Source organism: Siniperca chuatsi, linkage group LG19, assembly GCF_020085105.1.
Source record: "Siniperca chuatsi isolate FFG_IHB_CAS linkage group LG19, ASM2008510v1, whole genome shotgun sequence".
Classification (NCBI taxonomy): Eukaryota; Metazoa; Chordata; class Actinopteri; order Centrarchiformes; family Sinipercidae; genus Siniperca; species Siniperca chuatsi.
In genome coordinates this window covers 9,022,915-9,047,287 of record NC_058060.1, presented here as the reverse complement: position 1 = coordinate 9,047,287, position 24,373 = coordinate 9,022,915, and the positions used below count along the sequence as shown (strand labels likewise).

Below are 24,373 nucleotides of genomic sequence, written 5' to 3'. Positions count from 1 at the left end.
AAGGTTCAGTGTTTTCCGAGCATGAATTCCCTGGCGTGACATTTCTATGAAGTATGCATGTATGGCAAGGTTTCTATGTGGAAAAAGCGCACCACAAGAAAAGAAACCATATATGCGTGTGCTGAGGTCATGAAATGACATCATACCAATAGTGCTTCAAATTGAAGTTATCCAAAAAGTAGAGGAATTGATATATTGAGTAATATATTCATGCCTAGAAGTTTGAGCAATTTAATTTTATTTAAAAAAAAAGACATCAAAAACAATCACAAGAAACACACTGAATAAAATAAATACAAAATAATAAACGTCTGCCATTCCTTTTTTAAAAAGGTATTCTAAAACTGTCCCAAGCAACCAAAGCAATCTCTCTCCCCCTCCAAATGCTGGGCTTTTCAGGGGTGCGCAGTCCTAACAGTTTTCCTGAGCGTTCGGCCAGTCGTACCCTTCCGTGGTGAAGTCACCGCCTCCCTGATGTTGGCAAGCAGGCCTCGCTTGGTTTTGGGCTGCACAGGGGACTTCTGGGAAAACTTTGCAAGTTCTGCCTTTAGTGAGGCAATCTCCTTGTCCTTTTCAGTGTTCTGCCGTAGGATGTCCTCCAAAGCTTTCGTCTTGATGGGGGAAAAAAAAAAGAAAAGTAAATTAAGTCATCATGTTTGCCTGACATGCCTGGATCCAGTCAAACAGTTCAAATTGTATTATCCTTAAAGCCATTATAAGCAGGTTTTGTAGATTTGACATTTTAGGTCGTTTTTCATAATCCATGTGCTGCCCCCAAATCCCTACCACACTTTGTATACTTTGAATCACCTCACCTGATCATCGGCCTTCCTCTGCAGAGCCTCCAGATCAGCTGATTTCTCCAGGAAGCCATCTCTGACCTTCTGAAGTGTTTCACTAAGGTCCATCAGCCTTTTCTCTAGGGACAAAATCAACTGAACCAAACATTAAATGTAAAACTGAGCCAGTGATTACATAACGAGACGGAGCAAACATTTAATTGAGATACATAATTTCAGTTTTGTCCCTGTTACCTGTTGTTTATCCTCACACATCCTCTCTATAGCACATTTTTCTTTGTAAAGCCGTTTGCACCGATCATCTGCTGTGGGGATAAAAAGAGACAAGTGAGGTTTACACCTGAAGTTGTTAGGAACTTGCTTTGGTGAGCTCAGTGAAACAAGACAGGCAGGACAACATACTAATAGAAATAATGAACAGAAAATACACAAAACATGAATAAAGAGAAGGAACTAAACTAAAAACAACACCTTAAGTGTCAGGGAATGTACTTCTTTTGACCCACTCTAAAACAAAAGTTGTTTTTATCCATCCCTGAGGGCATTTCCTGAGAGAGGAAGATGCTGAGCTATGTCTACGAATAGATGGATAGTGTGCTAACCTGCTGCTTCCGTCACTTTAAATGGTTGAGTCTGGCACGACTGGTCCACTGTTGGAACTGCACGCGCTCCCCCTTCGATACTGGACGTTAAGGTCTCCAACTCTGACACTTTACGTTTGAGGGCCTACACGGTCGGTGAGAGCCAAATTCGAAGTCTTAATGAGAAGCCAAAAATGTGAGGATTCTGACTGCTTAGTTTGGTATCATAACGGGACAATACCACATTACTATAAAGCCAATTTGACTATTTGCTTAACAACTGAATAAAGTTATGGGGATTTGAGCAGTGTATGGTTGCATTCCATTTTCTAATGAGCCCAGTTCTGGGTCTGTCAGTTCTACAGGTTAAGGTCTGACCTTGACAAGACCCATTAAAAACTGATTTTCCTGACCTGTTAACAGCTAATAAAATGACATACCTCCACTTTCTCCTGTTCAGCAATGAACTCATCAAGAGGTACATAGTCATCTTCCAGATTGTTCATAGCACTCTGGTAGGCATGCTCTTTGATAACCTCCTTGTACATCTCAAAAGTGTTCTCCAGCTTTTCTTGGTAGCTCTCCTTCAGCTCTTCAATCTGCCGACTGAACATTTTAAGCAAACATTCATTTCATTTTGACTTCAACAAGGGTTTACACTTTGGGGAGATCGTTGCTGATATGACCACTGACCATGATTGCATATGTGAGAGGTTCAAGCATTCTGTACCAATTTGTCGAACAAATTGGTTTCACAAAAATGAAAACTGTAGGCATACAATACCAGAGACCTGCATCACTGGCTTTCTCCTGAAAATAAAAAAATATAAATAACCTACCTGCGGAGTTCCTCACTCTCCATGAGCTGTTGTAACATGGCATCTCCCATTTCCTTGCGAATCTCCATTTCCTGAACCAGGTTTCTTCTTCGCTCAGCCAGGAGTTTTGTTCGCAGGGTTTCAATCATATTCACGACCTCCTAGGAGAGTTAAGTAAAACATTTACTGGAGATAACTTTAACCCGCACAGTGTATCTTTAAAACTAAGTTAAAAAAAACCTATTTGAACGATACTAAACAAATGTAGGATTCTACAGCCATGCAGCTCTGAGAGGTTGTATCTAGGCACAGCAGTGCTTTGAACTAAATGCTAACGTCAGCATGTTCACAATGACAATGCTAACATGCTGATGATTAGCCGGTAATGTTTATCATGTTCACCATCTTAGTTTAGCGTGTTACCTTGCAAATGTTTGCTAATTAGCACTAAACACAAAGTAAAGCTGATGCGGATAGGAATGTCAGTTTTGCAGGTATTTGGTCATAAACTATTGGACAATTAGAAATTTTAACCTGATGATGGCGCTAGATGAAAAGCTAAGGGATCATCAAAGTTATTACTCACTCAAATCCACAAACGTCAACCTCATGGTGGCACTACAGGAAAGATCAGGGAATCACTCAAGTCAATAGGATTCATCCTCTGGGCACCGTGAATGTCTGCACAAAATTTCGTGGCCATCAACTCCAGTAGTTGTTGAGGCATTTCACTAAACGCCAAAAATGTGAACCTCATGGTGGCACTTCAGGAAAAGTTAGGGGATCATTAAAGTCAGTAGAGATTCATCCTCTAGGGACCATGAATTTCTGTAAAAACGTTTGGTAATCCATCGAACAGTTATGTAACAGATATTTCAGTCTGGACCAAAGTGGTAGACCGACCTTGTCACCCTTAAGACCATGCCGCAAGAATGGCTAAAAAAATAAATAAATAATAAAAACTGTGTCATAGATAGCAGTTGGGGTATGACCTCTTCTTTTGACAATCAAAGTAAATGGTGCAGATTCTGGTACTACAAATACAACCCAAGAATGTCTAACATACTGCATCTCTGATACATTCATGAAACAATTTCTGAATGGGACATTGAGTGGCAGGTGTACATTCTGTGGCAGCAAAGACATGTCAGCCTCGTCTTCCTCATCAAGCAGCTCCTCCTCAGACAGGTAGCTCTCCAGGGCCTGGCTGTCAATCTTCCCGTTCCTCACCAGAGGCTTGCCATCATGGCCGACCAAACAGGGAGCCAGAGCTTCCAGAGGCTTGTCTGGGATCACCTGCACCACCTACAGACAGCACAGGTAGGATGAGCGGTGCTGGAGATCTGCTACAGCTCACAAAGCTTCTTTTTGATCCAGCACATTATACCGCTTCCTCTTACACCATTATGCACTCAGGCTAACCTGTTTGGCAACAGCAGAGAATTTCATAACATGGAGAGTCTCGTCATAGGTGGAAGCACACTGGTTGATGTTGACGATCATTGACGCTCTTCCTTTGCCACAGAAAACAGCCTGGAAGAGCTTGGTGAGCTTACTCTCTCTGAAAGGAATGTAGCTGCTCTTCATTCTGATGAACGCCACAGAGGAAAAAGAGGACTTTAACAATGCAAAAAACATCTAAAACCATCGAGGGCCATTGCTGCCTTGCTTCATTTAAGTGTTCACACCAGCTAAGAGCTATCACTCGCACTACTTTTTAATTAATCACCTCCCCATGTGAGAGCCATGTCATTTACAGTTCAAAGCATTGGCATCCTGTGTCAAACATATACTTGCAGCTGGTGACAAACTTCTTGACACATTTATAACCAACTGTACCTGTCAGTCTGATTGTTGCGAAGGGCAGTGATGCACTTCCCCAGAATGAGCAGGGAGTTGTTTATGTTCCCTGCCTCCTTCAGCCTCTCTCCGAAGGTCTTGGTTTTGTTGCATCTTTCTGAGCCAGCCAGGTCACACAGAGAAAACCTGAGAAACACAAATCAATTTATAACCGTTATTTTCTGAATCATAGCTCCTTTCATGGTGCTGGAGCTACCAGATTTGTAATTTGGGCTACTAAATCAAGAACAAACAACATTAAATTTGGTTCAATGACTCCTGAGCTGTAAGGCTCATTCTCAGTCATGTCTTGCGTTCATCCCATTTCAAATAAGTTATTTCATCTCTCCTCTTTTGATGCATTTTAAAATGTTTAGCTGTTGAAAGTGTCTCTTTTTTCAATTGTTAGTTAATGTAAGCCCTTTTGAGCAACATCCATAGTTTTTTTATTTTCCATATTTCTCCTAGAAACTTCAATTACCCCCACATTTCATATAGTATCTTTTAAGTGTGTAGAATTTATTATTTAACACAAGCAGGTGTACATGTCCTGCATTAATGCACAAACATTAACATAAGAGTATGCATGTTTGCAATGCTACCGGATAAACATTGTGAAAACAAAATGTTAGACAAGTGAAATATTTCAGTGTGTACAGTACGTGGATGAGCCTAAAAATCAGCTCACTGTGCAACTACTCAACAAATGTAGCCACACCAACAAAAAACCCCAAAACTATTACCAGGTAGGATACAAACACAAAAACCTTGTTTGAATATTCATGATGTCACTATGAGATACTTACTCTGAGATCCTTTTAACTGTGCTGCCATCGATCTTCAGTAACTTCATGGTAAATATGCTGTGGCTGTAAGGAAAGCTGGTTTAATTTTTCGAAACAAAATGACACCTAGTAAAGATGTGATGAAATGAATAGTTTGCCTTCTGCTAGACGACTGGTTCATCTTCGTGGCTGCAGCACTTCTGTTTTTGTTTCCAAACTGTAGTAGTTTACAGGCTTCGCCCAGGGTCTGGATGTTAATCCACCTGAGATCTGAAATAAAAAAAAAAAAAAAAACACACATTGTTCTTTGATTTAATTTTTAAGCCTTGACCAACATAAAGACTATTGCTGGTATGTTTCTACCAACTTAACACATAATTAAGACATGCTCACACCTTTAACATAAGCATTGCCAGCACCATCGTCACATACTCGGAGAGCAGCACGTTTCTTGAACTTAGAGCACAGTGAAGGCTGAAGCAGATCATATACACACTCGTTGTAGATTTCAAAGAACGCCACCCATAAGGCAAACTGGCTGCTGCCTGCTTCTGTTGGGTTGCTTACCAACACTAAAAAGGAGAAGAATACAGAGAGGACAACAAAAGGTCAAAGAGTGAAACCGAAACATCCGAGGAATCCTGCAGTGACACCTGTCACTGGTTACTCTTGTGACATTTTTATCACTGGGACAACTTCAAGCTTAAACCATTTATAAAATGCAAGACAATATATGTTCAGTGTGTAGCATTAGTGAGGGCTACCGGTTTCATCGTAGGACAAAGAGGAGGATGAGAGACTGGTGGTGGAACAGGACAAGGACTCTAAACCACCACTGGCTCTGAGAGGATCACACTCCTAGATGGGAGCAAAGAAACATGCATGTTGTGGCATTACCTGCAGAGAGCATTATGGCTGCGGTGTTTCATTCCAGCAATTTAAAATTCTTAGTTATGTATTTTGGCAAAGCCTGAGGAAACATCTCAAGTTGGATATAAAAATTCTCTCACGTCTTTGACTGAAGCAAAAATGGCAGCTTTAGCACTTCTCTCCTGCTTGACTTGGTCCGGATCCAGATATTGTGCATCATTCCTGAGGTAGGGTTTCAGGTCCATCCCCTCATACTGACGGCCTCCAATGTAGTGAAAGGTGGCATCCAGCACTCGAGGGAGTACTCCCGGCTCTTTTGGAGTTCCTAAAAAACATTTCACAACATATTTAGACGGGCAGAAGAACTCCGGAGGACTTCTGACAGTGACTAACGCTCGTCAAAATGTTGCGGTTTTCATCTTTACCTTGGATTGTGTAGGTTTTCCCAGCGTTGGTTACGCCATAGCTGAATATCAGTGCATTCTTCCCATCCAAGAATTCAGACATTTGGCTTTTGACAGTGTCCTCAAATAGCTCAGACTGAGTCATCTCTGGTCCGAAAATCTAAAAGCCAACAGAAAGATGGTCGGTTGGAAATTAATGTGTGCGCCTGTCTGAAATGGCACAAAGCTCATCCAGAATGTTTAAAGGAATAAATGTGTACGAGGACCTCGGACACATGCTCAGGCAGCTCGGCAAACGGCACTACAGTTTCAAAAGGTTGCAGACCTGGGAGAAGGAGAATTTGTGGAGAGACGTGCCGATGCCCTTCTCACTGCTCTTCATGGTGGCAGAGCCCTTTGGTGCATTCAGTGTCACCGTTTGGCTGTTTTCAATCACTACACAATCCTAAGAAGAAAAAAATAAAATAAAAAAATACACAAGGGAAAATGGCAGGACAGTCTGAATAAAGAGCAAGAAGCACAATCTCAGTCAAACCATGAGCAACAATGGAGCAAAGTGAAGGAGTGTCACTGTGGGTTGTGGGGACTGGAATAAGTGAGTTTTGTCTACACTTGGGTAGTACTTGGTACTTTATTTAATTCTTCCCTTTTGAGATTTATTATAAATAAAAATAGATCAAATAGTTACATCAAAATGATGGCTTTTGGCCAAATGCAGAGAACAGCAGTCCCGTTTCTGTATCAGAGCTTTATTTCCCCCCATAAAAAAAATCTGATCATAGGACCAGTGTGTCAGTTTTGAGAAACAGAATGGTCATGGGTCTTTATTAGTGAGTGAACATCATCTCTCCAGACAACGTTTCAGTTGTCACTTGTCTACAGCAGCTCCCACCTTTACTTTATTCTGCATCATAACAGAAAGCAGAAAACAGCGTTATATAAAAAGTTAGCCTATAATAGAATTCAAGTTCAGCGCATTTAAATGAAAACCGAAATATTGGGGGCTAATATTCAGTCGTCCCTCCCAACCCAAATAATTTCCGTACAGTCCCTTGCCTTGGTGGAAATCAGGTACATAATGTAGAGAAACTGAAACCTTTACAGAAATAAGAAAGTAGGCAACAGAGTAATATTTCAACTTCATTACAAGTCAACATGTTTTGTTTAGCATTGTGGATTGGTGTTCATTTTTGGGTTGAAAAACCACTGGACACATTCATTGTTATGACTATGCAGTACTGAGCACTAGATGGACTGAATGCCCCCTTTCATATATGGTACTATACTGTACCTGATCCTCGTTGCCCGAGAGTTCCTCTTTAGAGAAGGGCCTGACTCGGAGGTAAACTCTCATGGTCTGCTGCTCAGCACCACCTGCCATTTCAGTCTATAAACAAAGAAGACAGACTAGAAACTAACCCTCAGCGCAGAGAAGCTGAGTTTTACAGTTTATTTCAGTCCTTTTGAACAGTGGCCAAGGAAATCTGAACAGGCGTTTGGTCAGCATTACTAAAAATCGTGATACAATGAATCTAGCTTGGGACTACAAAATGAAAGAGAATCGAAAAAAAAAAAAAACCCCATTACCTGCTGAAGGGATGAAGTGATGACAGAAGGAACATGACAAGTCAAGTCCATGTCAACAGGCTGCATATGGTCGCTTTCTTCATTGGTCAAATCAATAACTGTACTCATCTTGGGGAAAGGCAGCTCCAAAATGTCTAATAATTCATGTGCTAATAAACTCTACGCACTGAACAAGGTTGAGATCAATTCTCTGCACAAATGAAGATTTTAACAGCCCCCTTCTCTTTGGAAGACAACTCACACGCAGTTTTGGGCTTAAAAACTACTTATTTCACCTACATGCAGCTCTGCTGACATTCCTCCACTGGAAATGAAGGGGGAGCTTGTAATCAGTATTAATTGAAAGCAGGTGTGAAGTCAAGCAAATCACAGGGAATGACCAACCAGCTTAGAGGACTCTACTCGAGCTTTACTGGGTTGAGTTCAACAGTGACACATCAAAGCATGATCTGAGGATCAGTTGCTGCTACAGCCTGACTTGCTTTTATATATGACTGTTAATTTATGGTGGCTAATTTAGCTGTTAGCAAACTTTAGCTAGGTATGGCTGTGCAATGGGCATTCTTGACTTTATCTACTTGTGCTGTTACACTCTTATGGCATTCACTATCATTGTGTAATTGTTACATGCGACCACAGCGGTCTCTAAAGGTACATAGTTTCTTTAAGTTCATTCAGGGTTTCTGGGTAAGAGTGACAGAAAAACACAAAATGAAACGTGTCACTTTTCCTCTTCGGTTAAAGCAAAGTTTGCAAGGGAGGAGGCATTTAGTCATTTTATTTTAAACAGATAACACAAAGTGTTTTGTAAAAGCTTCAAAATAGAGTTGATCTTGTGCATGTGCTCCTATTCCTGCCATTGTGTTAGGCTTTTCATCCAGATTTTTCCTCAGTATGGAGAAAAACAAAAAAAATGGCTCGAAGGAAAACTAATACAAGCAGTGATATTTTCTTTTTAAATCAGTATTTTACTTGCAAGTCTGCCCGCACTGATGTGATAGATTTCATTTTCTCCATTAGCATCATAAACTGGATGGTCTGCAAATGAGAAACCCAAATGTGTACTATTTGAGCTCAATCTTGTATGAACTTTTGTACTTGGAATTGCAACTAGAAGCCTGCACATAAAGTGTGAACAATTATCAGATATCTGCACACGTACCACCTGTGTTGTGACTGCCTACACACAGCACTGTAGATTAATTAAAAGCAGTGCCAGGCAAGATTTTCTCTCTACGAACAAAAATGGTCACTCACATTTGAGTAGTTGCTTACCCAGCTCTCTAAAGTTGAACATGTGAGTGATGAGTACTAACGGCCAGGGTACATTTCCAAATCATGGGTGATTGCCTCATAATAGCATTTCATCTTATACAGTGATTTAGTTTCTATAGAATTGATAGCAAGTTGTCAGGTTTAGATGCCTTAGGATCATTGCCTGATTGCTCCAGTCATCACCCCAATAAACAGTATTTCAAAAGTGAGAAATTGTGTTACACTAAGGCCTCAATTTGGATCACTAGCCCATTAATCACTTCATTAGAATCTAAGTGAAGTTTACTGGTTGATAGTAAATGTATAGATCCCTGTCCAGCACACTGCCCTTTAGGGGCAATTTCCTTTAACTCTGTAAAAATGTTTTATGCTACACACATTAAGAGCCCAGCCAATAACACCACATTTTACTTCTTTCAATTCTTTATTGAATCATTTGCATTGTTTATGCATCTGCGATGGTGACTTCAACCTCAACACCTGGTTCGATGCTGATGGAGGTGATCTGCTTGACAATTTCAGATGGGCTGTGCAGATCAATCAGGCGCTTGTGGATCCTCATCTGGAAGCGATCCCAGGTTTTGGATCCTTCACCGCAGGGAGTTTTTCTGGTGGTGATACGCAGAGTCTGGAGGGGGGCAGAGAAAGCAGATTTTAGCTTGACCAAATTAAAAAAAAAAAATCCAGAATACACCATCTAAATTGGTGGTAGCCCCACAGTCACACTGCATTGTTGTTCCTGTGCAGTGTAGAAGTTCTATTAAGATATGGTCACATTACGTTTCCGGTATACGAACATTTGGTCCGTCTCCCATTCACTGTCGAAGCCCTAACGATGGACATATTCATTGCGATCTCCAGCCCTTAGACTCATTTGCTATCCATGCAGTAAAAAGAAAACATGTTTGTATAACCCATGTACTTGAACATACCTTGGTTGGCATGCGGACAGGCCCCTTCACCTTCAGGTTCTTCTCCTTAGCCCCACGGATCAAGTCTGCGCAGACTGAGGATTACAAAAAGACAAAACTTCAAAAACAAAACAAGCAACTGGCAATCACTTCACGATACTTTTAAAGCCATGGCTCAGAATAGCGTATACAGTCGTCAGGGTTTATCAGGTGGAATTTGTATCCTCATTGCTCAGGTCTATGTTCCATTCTCATCATCAACTATTGAGTTTACATACCCTTCTCCAGAGATTTGACGTTGCGGCTGGTGAGGGTAATGCGGATACGGTGAATGGCGACCTCAGTCTCAACAGGTGCCTTACCAGTGTCCTTGAAAGCCTGTATGTGTGGAAACAAGAGTTATCAACGCACTGGAACTGTCACTGACATTACATTCACGGATTTTTAAGTAACATGGGACTGCAACGCGAGTTGTACTACTAGGCCCAGCAGACTTTGTGGCTTCAGTGTTTTCCACTGTATTACACGGCAACAGCACTGTCTTGCTTACACCTACATCAGTGTAGGTTTTTTTTTTTAAAAAAGAAACCTTAACGGTGACTTCAAGTATTGGTTTAGTGAGTCAAGGATAAACACTGAATGACGAAATTATAGCAATTTATGATATCCATTATTGTTGTACGTATATTTAAAAATTCGTGATAGTAATTTCATTCGACACCTTCATTTACGTTGAGCACCTGCACGCAACGCCGGCTAACTAGCAACTAGTCAAAGTATTAATGTAAAGGGCGCACGTGCCGGCTAACATCAGCTTATGTTGTCCATTGTTTCGATGCTCGTTTTAAAACATGGCAAGTTAACTTTACTGTCCGAGGTCACTGGCAAATGTATACAGTCCACCGTGACTTCCCTACAGAAGTTGTAGGACTTTCAGTCTTTAGATACTAACACTTTGTTTCTGCATTCACTCTCACAGTAAGGTCTTTGTTTTTTGCAAAAACACGAACACGGGAGCGAAAAGATACATCTCAACTTAAACTAGTAGTAGCAAATGCTACTGGTGCACTTGAAGCATGCCGAATTAGAATGTGTATTAACGATTCTGTTAGTATGCTGTTCCATGTACTGACAGGTTTACAACTTTGTCGAGTTTAAAGAGTCCCGTTTGTGAATGATTTAAGGCGGGGGACGTCTACTTCAAGCGACAGAAGCTGTCGGAGCTAGCCATCAGACTCTGTAGAATTTCGATGCGCAAGTTAAGATGTGTAATTACAAAATCAGTAGAAAGTAAGCTTCGTACCAAATAGTAACAGTTTTATTCAAACATCACATACCATTTTGATTATTCCTGACCGACTTATTCGGAAGAAATTCAAGCGAACAGCGGTGAGCCAGGAACAGGCGCCACCAACGTGGTTAGAGCTTCAGGAAAAAAGGGGCGGTCAGAGGCCCGTTTCCTGAATATGTACTGTTCATCCGGGTTTCTGATACTTCTTCTCTAGTGTTTTAGACTAACCCGTAATCCACAGCGGCATCTAGTGGCTACGCTTTACTATTGGATTTAATGCAGCGTTGTATGTTCCAACTGTAACCATTGAACGCTTCAGAAATGCCAAGTCAAAAGTCAAGTGAGATACAATATTAACGTAAAGATCCGGTGAAAACCTTTAAAATAAAATGTAAGAAAAGTAATAACATCAGGTATTTCTGCTGACCACTGAAAAAGTGAAGTTGTTGTTTTCACTACAACTAGTAGCCATTGAATATAACTCATAATTACTCATGATTTGTTCATTTATTTGATTGTTTGGTTTTGGTTACTAGGCTTTGTTTTTGAAAGAATTGACAGGACAATTTAGTATGCTATTGTATCAGTCTTGTCCAAGGTTAGACTGGTCTTCAGACCAGAAAATTATTATTAATACAGTTATTACCAATACTGATGTTACTGTTGTTATTCACACTGCTGGTAATGCTGATTTGTACACATTGATAATGCTGACAAGACGAGACACCTGTCAATTGTAGTGTTGTAGTTCTCCACTCTCACCACTGGTGGGATTGTGAACACTCACTACTTTCCAATACAGCAACATTGCTTTTGGAATTTCTATGCAGAACAAAAAGGTTGAATATCTTGTAAACAATTTGAGCCTGCTGGCAAAACATTATGTACACAAATGTAATGTCCTCCTGTCTTTTGAGCATTAACAAAAACGAATTGGCCATTGAGACATATTAATAGTAAGAATTCATTAAAACTACTAGACTCCCTAGAATTGTATTTGAATGAATCCCTTCTATCACACTCTTTTAAGACATATAATTTATTTTGATTACTTTACTTCCTAATTTAAATTATTTGCATCAGTATCGTATCAGTATTTGTGTCAGTCATATTCTCAGTTATATTGTAATGAACTAATGTCATGTTCTATATATATATATATATATATATATATATATATATATATATGGAAAGACGATGAGGTCGTTATAGGAGACGAATAATGACCTTATCGGCTTTCCATATACAAAAGTGAAAAATCAGGATTAGATCAGGACAAAATGTTCACAAATATTGTCTATATGATAACTGGGTGTATATTATGAATATTTCATTACTGACATTTGTTGAAACACATACTTCTAAGAATAAAGCTTTTGATTATTTATTGGATTTTGAAATTGCAAGATGTGTCATTTTGTGAAGTTTGAATTTCACATTAAAACGTTAGACGAATAACTTGCTTGGCAATTGTCACATCTGGCGCTTTTCAAAGGTACCCGCTGAGAAAATGTAAAAGCAGTAAGTATAAGCTCTCCCCTCATCCAATAAGTCCTGTTAACTGAGGAACTCCTGAGAAAATAACCGCAAAATCCATTGCATGGGTATAAATAATTAGGCTTTTCTTTTGAACGAGGAAAGCGGAAGTCAAGTCATGTGTTGTGCTGTAGATAAAGTGATGCTGGTCAGACTCCTAAACAAGTAACAGAGCCGGGGCAGTGCCGGCCGGCTGCCAGAAAGCAGTTTTGGCGAAACCAGTTAAGATATCCCAGAAGTGTTTTAATTGTACAAGAAGATTCCCCGGGTGTAGTGTTTGAGAATAAGAAGAAGAAGAGTAGTCCTTGACTTGTAGACTAAACTTTATTTTACTGTGCGTCATGATTTCCAAACACAGGCCGCCGCCAAGTGACAGAGGAAAAGTTTTAGACCGTTACCGTCGTTGAAACTAACGAGTTGAATGGAGACGGAGTAGCACTTTAAATGAGGAGATGAATTTCGGTGTCCCCGCTAATTCGCTGCTGCTTTTCCGTGCCTGCGACGAGGGAGACTATGAAACCGCCCGTGGGATCCTGGAGCCCGGAGCCCCGAAAGAGTCCGGGAGGCAGAGCAGGCTGCGGTCAGAAGCGGGGTCGGAGTGCAACACCGCGGACATGTTGTCTCTGGTACCGGTTGACTGTACGGACGAGGAGGGGAACACCGCCCTGCAGTTTGCGTCGGCCAGCGGTCATGAGAACCTGGTCCGGTTTTTGCTACGAAAGGGGGCCTCGGTGGACAGCCGCAACAACTACGGCTGGACTCCGCTGATGCAGGCTGCTAGGTGGGGCTGCAGGCTGGAGCTCATTGCACTATGCTCTGACCAAACTCCATTCAAAAAACTGGCTATTTTATTTGTCACTTCATGCCGGTGATGATGAATTACTTAACAATAGATTGTAGGAATTTGTGTTTCTGTTTTTCAAGTAGAAACACAAATTTTAGTGAAAAATAACTGTTGGTTTCCTTGTTTTTTACCACGAACCTTTTCTACCATAACGCACTGCCATTCTTTTACTGGCAGAGGGTATTGTGAAAGTATTATATAAGTATTTTTTTTCTTTTTTCTAATTAAAACCATGTTATATTTTTGGGGAATGTGAGTGTGTACAAGTCTTGCCTGTCACACGAACATATTTGTTAAGCAATTGCCAGATTCTTGCATGGGGTTTGGTCGAGCAGCATGCATGTATTGACATTCTGTTCATTTTTAGTAATGAAATCATATTTCTCAGCTTCAAGGTTTCAACAAAGAGTGCATTAATGTTGATTTAATCAAGATATTTTAACTGTCAGTGTCACGAAACTTTGACAAATAACCATTGATGAATCATTACTCTGGAGTTCAACTTGAATGTTTTTATGCCTTTGTCTTGGTGTCTGATGTCAAATTGGTATGCAGTTTTCATGTGTTTGTCTTAAACGTGAGCATAAATAAGATTTTCATCATAACTTAATGTACACAAGTGCACAAGCAGGGCATGCCACACAGTAAAGAACCTGGGATTGTTGCGAAAGAGGGATCGAGCCTGTGATGACAATCTCAACGCTCTGAGAGTTGATTCAGTTTAGAGAAGAGTTCCCTAATGCATTTGTTACATGTCTGATGAACTGTCTTAAACTGGGGGGGGAAATAGATTCATTCTTTGCGTTTTTAATTCTTCACCCAGGTTTGGTCACCTGACTGTTGCCCACATCCTGCTGGAGAACGGGGCAGAGATTAACGGACGGAACAGGCTAGGTGCGAGTGTCCTGACTATGGCGGCCCGTGGTGGACACACTCATGTAGTCAAGCTACTTCTGGAGAGCGGGGCCTACGTTGATGACTATGATCATCTGGCTGTTGCTGCGGAGGCGGTCTCAAACGGCAACAACAACAACAACAGCTGCAGGTTTGGGATGTTTTGCAGACAGGCTTCAAGCCTACTCCTAGACTCAAACAAAACTCAGTTTAAATATCCCTTGAATAACATCTTTAGCCTATGACTGATCTTAATCCTTGTCTGGGAAACCGGTGTGGCTCTGTCCCTCCACAGCACGACTGGTTTTGGAGGTGGTGAAGGCTGTCCAGGAGGAGGAGGCGGCAGAGAATTCATGGACATCATAGCCCTGATGGTGGCATCTCAGCATGGCCATGAGGCCGCGGTGCGCCTGCTGCTAGAGTGGGGCTCTGATGTCAACTTTTCCCAGAAGACCACTGGCTGGGGACCACTGATGGTGGCCACCCTCAGTGGGAAGGTGGGGTCAATGTTGATAGATAAACAAGATGGACGGATAACACATTTTGGGCATTGTGGGTGTCATTTGGGTTAAAATATAATGTATTTACATCCTGATACATGTGAGTTTGTTTAAAACACAGTTGCAGCACAAATGCATATGGAGTTATAACTGGTAGGTCTTCTTTGTTTTCAGTTACTGGATCAGCTGACAAAGAAAGTTGTGTGTGTTTTTTTTTTTTTTTTTTTTTTTGAAGGTGGCTGTGGCTCAGCAGCTGGTGGAGCGTGGCGCTGACCCAGACCGAGTCAATGTTCTGTCCAAGACGGCCTTTGAACTAGCCATGCAGCTTAAACAGAGAGACATCAAGGCCTATCTGGACTCCATCACCACTGTCCGACCCCAGACAGGTACGGCTTCCCTCTCTGTTTCAAATTCAAATTTGCTTTATTGGCATGTTGATGATAAAGTACAGTATTGCCAAAGCATGTTGTCCAAGGTTTACAATGTAAGTGTAGTAACTCAGAATGCAAGAAAGAGGGCAACAAATGGTTTGCACATTACTACACTATAAACATCATACAGTTGCTTTATTATTCTACATAGTATAATATAATGAATAAGAGACAAATTGTTGCAACATTAAAGAATAAAATATATAATTTATAATGAATTAGAATTATATAACCCCCCCCCAGTAAATATTTGATTTTGTTTTGTTCTGAGAGTGTGTTGAATTCTTGGACTATTTGAGTTTTATTTTGCCGAAGAACATGCTTTATATGTCGTTTTACAGTTTAATGGGGAGTGTTGGTCTATCTCTACCTCGCTGGCAGAGATGACAACCTATCTCCGCCTCTGTGTGTGTTGTCACAACTACAATACAGCTGTCTTGCACTGCAATTAACACTGATGTGAGAGTGAAAGCAACAGTGCTAGCTCTCTGGGGTTGTATGCAGCCTGAAAGGAATACTTGCAGACACTACTTAGGGCAGAAAAGGTTCCGCCAACTGTGTTGTTGGGGTTTAAATCATCTAATCTCTACATTTATATATAGTTAATATTCTCCTCAAACATGAACATCAGCTAATAAAAAGACAGTAAACCACAGAGCTCTTTGTACTGTAATAGGCTAAAGATGCAAATTATAAATAATTAAACATTAGACATTATCTATCTATATACTACCATTATTATAGGAAGAATTCAGTATTCATAGTGTTCCAGTTACAGCAGAATGTTTTTAATATATCTTACAGATCTCCACTTTGACTTGTTCCTTCTTTCCTTTGTCTGTGTTCAAGTACACTTTTATTTGTGTGAGTGGTGAACTCTGCGATGATTAGTATTTATTTGCGTAATCCCAGCACACTAACCGATGACGCTGAGCTATGTGGAGTCCAGCCAAGTAGGACTGGTGTTTCAGAGTATATCAGAACGCTCTTCTGAGCTCAGTCTTGCTCTTTTCTTCACAGACGATGAGAGAAGACGACCAGATGTGTTCAGTGCCCTCAAGCTGGGTGAGTTAAATTGAATACTTAAAGATGTAGCAAAACTACAAGCGAGTTGTGTTTAGGGTGTAAGATTAACAGGTGATAACGTTGAGGGGGGGAAAAGCACAATCAGGTCCATATATCTGCATATTTATGTATCCATATATGTGTGTGTATGCTGACTCAGGAAATTCCCAGCTGGTCAAAGAGATCTTGGAGGAGGATCCTACGCAGGTGAATTCATCCAATCAGGAGGGAGCATCACCTCTCATGATGGCAGCGGTGAGCGGCCAGTTAGAAGTGGTGCAGCTGATGGTGGAGAAGAATGCCGACATAGACAAACAAGATGGTGTGCATGGGTGGACCGCTTTAATGCAGGCCACCTATCATGGGTAAGAAGGAGCTGCTGGTTTATTGTTGCTTTAGTGAGTCTTCATTTCAGGCCTCAAATCAATAAAAACAGGAAATGTGATGGGATATGAAGTCATTAGATAAATGTTGTACATACACAATGTATGCTGACATTATCATCAATCCTTACCTACTCTCTCTCCCTCCTTCCAGTAATAAAGACATTGTTAAGTACCTGTTGAGTCAAGGGGCTGATGTCAACCTTCGAGCTAAGAATGGATACACGGCCTTTGATTTGGTTATGTTGCTGAATGACCCAGGTACCCCCAATATCATCACTTTGTTATACAGCCCTTTGGGAATATGTGCTCTGACTGAACAAAGAATTCCTTCCTAAAATACTGTAATAAATAGCAGGATTAATAAAGTTAGGTATCCACCATTTGTGACCTTCTTGAAAAGAATGATAGCAGATATTTGTCTCGTGTATATGTACCTATCAAGATCAGGGGTCATCTTAAGACTTTGACCTAGGATAGAGGGTAGAGGTACTTGTGATTTTGTAGTATTAGCCATAATTCAGAAGCATCATTTTCCAAAATGTACATAAACTGTTCTGGAATTCAATCCTGTAGATGTTACATTGACTATAAATTGTAGAGCTGAAACAATTAGTCAATTAATCAGTCAGTAGAAAATTAATTTGCAACAAATTTGATGATTGATTACTGGTATACGTAGTTTTTTCTTTAAGTAAAAATGCACTGATGTTAGCTTCTCAAATGTGAATATTTGCTTTGACAAAATCTTTTTAACCACTTACTAGCTTTCGACTGCGTATTTGCTTGTTTTCTTAGTGTTATATAATAGTAAGTGATTATCTTTGGTTTTTGGGCTGTTGGTTAGACAAAACAAGCATGCTGAATATGGCAACTTTGACTATGGAAAATTGTGATGGGCATTTTTTCATTTTTTTTTGGACATTTTACAAACCATTCATCTGTAATGAAAATAATCATTAGTTGCAGCCCTAATAAATGGTCACACCTTAGTTATTAATTTCATGCAACTTTCCACAATCATTACATAAGTGGCATTTTATTGTAAAAGGATATTGTTTTTACGTATGCTTCAGTGATCGTAATATGTTATGAGAGATGTCCGCTAACATAATTAATTCTTCACGAAGACAACTAGAAAGCTGAAATCATATTCTAATGAAGTTATGACTAATTAGCCTTTTTATGTCTTCACAACAGATGGACAGTAGCGCTTGACACCGTCCATGCTAGGTAGTTTCCATGATGTTTGTTAATCCTTTCACCCGGTGAATCCTTATTTATTTTCTTTGTGTCTACTTTACTTTTCTCAGACACTGAGTTGGTGCGTCTGTTAGCATCAGTGTGTATGCAAGTAGACAAGGACAAGTCGAAACACCGCGGCAGAGCCTTAATGACTCGCTCCAAAAGCCGACAGTCCCTCAACAATGTCCCTGTGCCACCTGATGACAAGGGAGGCCTTAAGGTAAAGGAGAAGTAAAGTCCTGTTACTTTCCTATTCTGTTTAACAGTATATTACTTCCTGCTGTAGGTGTGAATATAAATCCATACCATATAGTACTGATCAATTATTTATATATTATTTAACTAAAATGTACTTTAAAAATCTAAATTTATCTATGATGTAATAATAATGCCTGGATGATATAAAAAGTTTAAGGGAGAAAATGCAGCTATCTCTGTAACTCTACCCCATGACGCTTACATGTTTGACTCCATCCCCGTCCAGTCCTGGTGGAGTCGGATGTCAAATCGGTTCCGACGGCTTAAGTTGACTCACACCCTGAGGCACGGCCTTTCATCCAACCGCCTGGCTCCATTTCCAGATGATGCTGAAACTTCATTGGATGCCACTATGAAGGCGAATAGGAAGTCTGCTGCCGTGTCCAATGGGGCGCTGGCACCATCTCCTGCCCTGGGTGGGAATGACATCAGCACTGCCTGGGCAGTCAAGAGCAAAGACACTGGTGAGACACAGTGATAACATTACTTCATCCTCATTTTTAGAGCATAATTACTGCAGTCTGTCGCACATCAGATGTTTAGCTTGAAGGGGAACTGCACCGATTTTACGCATCAAAGTCTGTTTACAGGTTTTGGGGAGTACTGCATATGTGAAAAAATGTTGGATAAAGCCTTATGTGGCTCCAGAGGAAGCTGCTGCTTTTGATTGTTGGCCGTATTGTTCAGACACTGGTGGGGTATGGGATTGACTTTGTATATGTACATGTTGATCCTTGAATTCAGAAAGACGTCATGCAGATGTTGTATGTTATAAGATGTGGTGGAGGGAACGTGTAAATATGACTTATGTTCCTCTTTCAGGTCTTTGCAGGACATCCTCAGAAAAGGAGGACTTTCTTATAACTACAATGGTAGGAGTGTTTGATTTGATGTAAAGTATGTTTTTTTTATTGTACATTTCTTTAGGCTTGGGCAGCATTGTGATTTAGAATGAATTACCTTATAGCATATCAGAAAGTTAGCATGCTTGGCTGAAACAACCTGTTGCAAAGTGACTCTTCTTTTTCCCTGGGTTTTTATGTTTGTATAATAATCTTTTATTTATATATAACTTTGTATATACTGTATTAAAGGTTTATCGTTTGTACTTTGTAACTTTTTCTATAAGTGCTGTATAGAAATTCATGGTTATTATTAGTAGTCGTGTTGTAATTATACTATGTTTTCCATCCCCTCTAGCTCAGGAGTGGTGCGCCCTTGACCCGGCTGCCCAATGACAAGCTAAAAGCGGTGATCCCGCCCTTCCTGCCTCCATCCAACTTTGAACCGTGGAACTCGGACCGTTCGCGCCTCCTCAGGGAGGGAAAGAGCGAAGCGCCCCGCCTGCCCATGCCATCCCAGAGGAAGCTGAACAGCAGTGGAAACTCAGATATTGTGAGTGTTTGTGAGTGAGAGGGAGAGAAAGTCCGTGTTTAGGGATGGTGCTGGTGTGTTTGTCATCATTCATACATCTCTTGCTATCTTCTCCTTCTCTTTCCTTTATATGTCAGACGTCCATCAGTCGTGTGGTTAGCAGGTCCATTAAGTTTCCCAGCATCCCCAAGGGTCCCTCCTCCTCTTCTCCTTCAAACTCTGGTCACTACCACTCCCCCCACTCCTCTGGAGGCTCCAATGGAGTGGCAGGGATCAACCGGGACTCTCACAACCGTTCAGGTTCACACGAACGCAGACAAATACGAACATACCCTGACACACATGGCAACATTAGCAACCCGATTACATAAACTTACCTCTTTCTTCCACCAGGGGGCAGTGCAGACAATGTTCTCTCCCAGATAGCAGCCCAAAGGAAGCGAGCGGCAGGCCTGATAGATGTGAAGGCCCCAGCTCCGGAGAAACAGCACAGCCAGACACAGAGCCAACCCTCACTGCCACCCTCAGCACCCGGCCTGCCGTTGCCTGATATTAGCCTTCCTGACATCCACTCCCACCCCAGCCTGGTCGCTTCCGACATCCACTCGAGAAGGGTCTGTGTTTTGTTTCCTATCTGTTATTACTTTGGTAACTGTGTAAAACAGTTAACAAAGTGCCTTCTGTCATGTCAGTGAACTGGTGCTACTGTACTTATTCCTCTGTAGAAGATGGAGTTGAAGAAGAGACCTCAGTCAGGGAATTCCTCCACCTCCAAAAGCACGTCGCCCACTCTGACTCCGTCTCCTTCCCCAACGCCCAAGCCTCCTACTGGGCCAGGAGACTCTCTGTCCTCAGCCTCTTCCCATCCTCGCTCCAAGAGCAGTGGTGGCTCCAGCAGTGGAACCATAACTGATGAAGGTGATACCACATTGAATTCAGCCTTAACTGAAATCATTGTTCTGTATGCCACAATTTTTTTGCCATGGCTCAAGCATTGACTCCACATTTATTCAGCAATGAGACCAATTCTGTAGATGCTTAAGAGAAAGCAGGACAATAATATTCATAGATTTGCTCAATTTTTTATAGTGATTATTAGTAATACTATGTAGTGTCATACCACTAATTAGCCAGCACAGGATTTTGTACCATTGAGATTTGTGCTCAGTTACCTCAGTGTAAAATATACCCTAACTTGTTTTGACTCGACATTTGTTTTTTAATGCTACTATGTGTTAATTAGTTTTCTGATTATTAAACCCCCTTTGTAAAGCCACATGTATATCAACTCTTATGGAAATCTGTATCCATTGTCAAAGGACAAAATATTGAGATGCAATGTTTTTAGCCATATAGCCCCACTCTACCGTACACAGCCTGAAATGAACCATGGTCTTATATGTGCACCCTGGGCCTTGACATGAAATAATCAACACAACATGGAATCACACAAACTAAATCTACTTGTTAACACTCTGGCCATGAATGCCAAGTTTTATCACTTTTCCTTAGATCATACTATATGTTGTTTTTGTCTTTTTCAGATGAGCTGTCTAGTATATTGAAGAAACTGTCCCTCGAGAAATACCAGCCCATATTTGAGGAACAGGAGGTATTCTCTCTTATGTCAAAAGGGAATTCCAAAACCTTTTCCTTCAAATATAAAGTCTGTTCTTCCTTTTGTTTCAATACGTTTTGAGTCACGAGTTCTCAGTGTGAAGGATACTGCTTTCCTACATCGCTTAACCGACTGTACATTTCTGTACTTATATTTAACATAGAAAATTAAATAAGTTTCATTTTTGCACGTTTCATACAATGTTTTCATCTCTTTTCTCTTCTTCTAGGTGGACATGGAGGCGTTCCTGACTCTAACAGATGGAGACCTGAAGGAGCTGGGCATTAAAACGGACGGACCCAGACAACAGATCTTGGCTGCCATATCAGAGCTCAATGCTGGAAAGGTGCATTTGGTTGAACATATATTATGCATCTCCAAGGAAACGTTGCTTCCAGTGGTGTGTTTCCAGGGATCTCTGGGCTTAAGTTATATATTTTTCCACTTGCAGTTTTCCACAGTATAGCCCAACATATGTCGTAATAATCTGTTAACATTGTGAGCCAGCAGAGATAGGTAGAATTACTTTGAACAAGGATGGAAATTACAACTTACAGTGGATACCAGAGGGACACAAAATGTGAAAGTATAGCATCATCTTTGCCTGAAAATGTTAACTGGTTTATAATGACCATTGTTTCAGGGCAGAGAAAGGCAGATCCTTCAAGAGACCATCCATAACTTCCAGTCTTCCTTTGGTAGCAGCGCCAGTAACCCAAGACAACCAGGTGAACCACGCTGTGAGTGTCAAAGGTTGAAACTGAGCTATGAAATCTGGTGGAGAAATGAGCACATGCAAATACAGCATCATAATCCGTCTCTTTATGTGTTTCTCTCTCTCCTCTTTCTTCATCAGCACCAACGGGATGGATGAGACACCAGGTTCGTTCCTCCAACAAAAGGTAACCCTGCAGCCCCGATGCCCACCGGGAAGTACACCAAAGGTACTTAGAATAAGAGTAAAAGGCTGGTGACCTCTAGCCAAGGCACAAATAATATGGACGTCCACCAGCAGTGTTTGTGCAAGAGGACGCTGCTGCAAAACGACCAACCAGGCCCTGATAAACTGTCTTTATAGGACCCTCCAGGACCAAACTGCCTTAAAGTGTCCCTCTTATGGATCCTAAAGCAGGGGAGGTGTGGCAGAGCTGTCTGAGTCCAGTGCCCTGCTGTTATTTGACAAAGCACGCGATGTGTGGCAAATGCTGCTTTTTTGCCATAGTGATACGGTTGCCACATCTTCTGCCAATGCAGCACATGGGTTACGCAGAGAGGTTAGAGAGCAGAGAGTACACAGCAGAGGGAGCCAAGAAGAGAGATTTGAATGTGAGCCAAGAGAGAGATTTTTTATTTTATCTGAACAAATGTGAGAGATAGAGCATATGTATTGTAAAAGTGGCAAGTTAAGTCAGGATAAAAGAAGAGAGAGATTATGAGTATAACAATTAAATAACATAAAACAGGTATTAGCCAGTAATACTGTGATTGAGACTTTAAAGCAGCTGTAATGGCTAAAAAGGTGCACTGATGAGGAAAGCAAATGGACAGAGAAAGGGACATTAGCCAAGCTATATTTAGTCATCCAGTCTCTTGGACTGCTTTTACAAGTCTGTTATGTCTTTGGTTTAAGGGCCATTATGTAAACAGATGATATTTAGTCAAGACTGTGCTGTCATGAATAAATAAACATTATGATGATGCAGTAACTATGTTTTTTTTTTTTTACTGTTTAAGATCTTATTGGATTTGAGATGAGAAGAGACATTGGCAAAAACATTTTGGGAGCATTTTATGAGCAGTATAAATTTTGTTTGAAAGCAGTGCATTGAGCAATAGTTTCCACTGAGCCTGTTCTATGTTTTTGCATCTGGCTCCACCATTAAACAGTTGGTCCACATGCAGACAGTTGGAGCCCTATATCATTCTTAAATCAGGTACTTATAATCTATGTCTTAAATCCAAAGGATGGGCAGAAAAAATATGAGATGACTGATATCGCATCCTGTTTACTCATGTACTGTGTTGGGGAAACCTGAATAAACATACTGTACGCTTTCAAAAAGGAATCTGGATGATTAATTGAATCACTAAACACTGAAATAAAATCTGTTTCCAAAATGAAATAAACTTAATACAAACTGTATTCAGTGGTGCTCGGGTTTAATAGTTGGAAACCAGGATTCAGGTCCAGCTTTGCTTTTGTAAAACCAAATCAAATCCAATGTGAAACTATCTTCCTTCCACAAGATGGCAGTGACCTTCTATTGATGCAATAAATGATCAGAGTGGTACAGTCCAGCTGTAATGTACTGTCATGTGTTTGTTCACCTCTCTGATTGTGGTCTCTTCTTCAGTTGTAGTAATCACATTAAAGCCATACTATTTAGCTTTTTAGTGAAGAAATACTACATTGTTTTCTTACAAATAAAAAGTTCATAAGTTTGTAATTCATCAGCAATAAAACTCCATTTCAGCAAACTCTAGGGTTTTGGTTCTACAGCCTTACCTTGTCTGGCAAGACCAGTAGTTTATGTTAGCTAATGTTTGCAAACTTGAGATGGATTTCACTGTGTAACATTACTGAGTCAGTTTGCCTACTTGTAGACTCTTCTCTACTCCTGCTGCTGCAACACTACATTTTAGCCTTCACCATTATGCTGTAATTGCCACCTGTAGACACAGTGGCTACAGAAATGTTACATAGGCTTGTGGCAAGTCACAATTAACTGCTAAGGAGGTGAAAAGACCTTGTCTAGGAGTGCAAAAGAAGTTTTCTACAACTGAAACTTAAAGATCCCCTGCAGACACGTTTAAGACATATAATGATATGCTTTTAGTATTAGTTAAAATTGTTGAAACTCCTTTTCCTTTGTCCATAATTTATATACAAATATTTTTATTTCAAAAGTTTAACCACTGGACATAAGATGTCTCCTACTTGACTGAAAAATCTGTTCTTAGTGTATCTGCATTGGAGGTTTCAAGTTTCTACATCACGTACTGGACCACGATTGGCTTCCAAACTTTTATGATGTCATAAAATCCTGCTCGTACGTATATATAT

At 40.6% G+C, this 24,373-nt stretch overlaps 3 protein-coding genes and 1 non-coding gene across 6 annotated transcripts; 1 reads left to right on the top strand and 3 right to left on the bottom strand.

Annotated features, from left to right (window-relative positions):
- Nucleotides 1-217: 217 nt before the first annotated feature.
- Nucleotides 218-8,024, bottom strand: zgc:56231 (uncharacterized protein LOC406257 homolog). Of its 2 annotated transcripts, none has more exons than XM_044177386.1 (18): nt 7,685-8,024; nt 7,389-7,484; nt 6,423-6,542; nt 6,119-6,257; nt 5,834-6,018; nt 5,588-5,681; nt 5,219-5,395; nt 4,982-5,093; nt 4,845-4,907; nt 4,039-4,185; nt 3,622-3,787; nt 3,325-3,504; nt 2,221-2,360; nt 1,822-1,987; nt 1,403-1,526; nt 1,035-1,102; nt 816-935; nt 218-611 (listed from the first exon to the last, which is right to left on the bottom strand). In XM_044177386.1, exons 1-18 carry the CDS (start codon nt 7,790-7,792, stop codon nt 396-398), a joined length of 2,421 nt encoding a protein of 806 aa, XP_044033321.1. In that variant the 5' UTR covers nt 7,793-8,024; the 3' UTR covers nt 218-395. The 2 variants fall into 2 exon arrangements, with proteins under 2 accessions (XP_044033321.1, XP_044033320.1); XM_044177385.1 differs by having other exon boundaries at nt 1,035-1,105; nt 7,685-8,022.
- A 1,340-nt stretch (nt 8,025-9,364) lies between these two features.
- On the bottom strand, nt 9,365-11,364 carry rps20 (ribosomal protein S20). Its single transcript, XM_044177387.1, has 4 exons — nt 11,208-11,364; nt 10,149-10,248; nt 9,892-9,965; nt 9,365-9,587 (listed from the first exon to the last, which is right to left on the bottom strand). The coding sequence occupies exons 1-4, from the start codon at nt 11,208-11,210 to the stop codon at nt 9,405-9,407; spliced, it is 360 nt and encodes a 119-aa protein (XP_044033322.1). The 5' UTR covers nt 11,211-11,364; the 3' UTR covers nt 9,365-9,404.
- Nucleotides 10,039-10,105, bottom strand: LOC122867094. Its single transcript, XR_006375859.1, has one exon. It is a non-coding gene; the product is annotated as a small nucleolar RNA U54 (small nucleolar RNA).
- Nucleotides 11,365-12,831: 1,467 nt separating the features above from the next.
- On the top strand, nt 12,832-23,609 carry LOC122866925 (ankyrin repeat and SAM domain-containing protein 6-like). Of its 2 annotated transcripts, none has more exons than XM_044177193.1 (18): nt 12,832-13,478; nt 14,365-14,586; nt 14,731-14,932; nt 15,171-15,321; nt 16,387-16,431; nt 16,592-16,796; nt 16,969-17,075; nt 18,128-18,279; nt 18,544-18,781; nt 19,140-19,189; nt 19,518-19,712; nt 19,829-19,991; nt 20,085-20,305; nt 20,417-20,609; nt 21,236-21,303; nt 21,539-21,655; nt 21,953-22,037; nt 22,166-23,609. In XM_044177193.1, the coding sequence occupies exons 1-18, from the start codon at nt 13,150-13,152 to the stop codon at nt 22,213-22,215; spliced, it is 2,793 nt and encodes a 930-aa protein (XP_044033128.1). In that variant the 5' UTR covers nt 12,832-13,149; the 3' UTR covers nt 22,216-23,609. The 2 variants fall into 2 exon arrangements, with proteins under 2 accessions (XP_044033128.1, XP_044033127.1); XM_044177192.1 differs by having other exon boundaries at nt 12,833-13,478; nt 21,953-22,049.
- Nucleotides 23,610-24,373: the final 764 nt, after the last annotated feature.

What these genes read in the sequence shown, in the direction of transcription:
- zgc:56231 (XM_044177385.1), bottom strand. Translation starts at nt 7,792, where the DNA reads ATGAGTACAGTTATTGATTTGACCAATGAAGAAAGCGACCATATGCAG. An exon ending in GAAAACCTACACAATCCAAG is followed by an intron (nt 6,019 to 6,118) that starts GTAAAGATGAAA and finishes AATGTTTTTTAG; the next exon opens with GAACTCCAAAAGAGCCGGGA. An exon ending in TTTTTGCTTCAGTCAAAGAC is followed by an intron (nt 5,682 to 5,833) that starts GTGAGAGAATTT and finishes GCTCCCATCTAG; the next exon opens with GAGTGTGATCCTCTCAGAGC.
- LOC122866925 (XM_044177192.1), top strand. Translation starts at nt 13,150, where the DNA reads ATGAATTTCGGTGTCCCCGCTAATTCGCTGCTGCTTTTCCGTGCCTGC. An exon ending in AACAACAACAACAGCTGCAG is followed by an intron (nt 14,587 to 14,730) that starts GTTTGGGATGTT and finishes GTCCCTCCACAG; the next exon opens with CACGACTGGTTTTGGAGGTG. An exon ending in GGACTCTCACAACCGTTCAG is followed by an intron (nt 19,992 to 20,084) that starts GTTCACACGAAC and finishes TTCTTCCACCAG; the next exon opens with GGGGCAGTGCAGACAATGTT.
- rps20 (XM_044177387.1), bottom strand. An exon ending in CGTCAAATCTCTGGAGAAGG is followed by an intron (nt 9,966 to 10,148) that starts GTATGTAAACTC and finishes TGTAATCCTCAG; the next exon opens with TCTGCGCAGACTTGATCCGT. An exon ending in CTGTCCGCATGCCAACCAAG is followed by an intron (nt 9,588 to 9,891) that starts GTATGTTCAAGT and finishes GCCCCCCTCCAG; the next exon opens with ACTCTGCGTATCACCACCAG.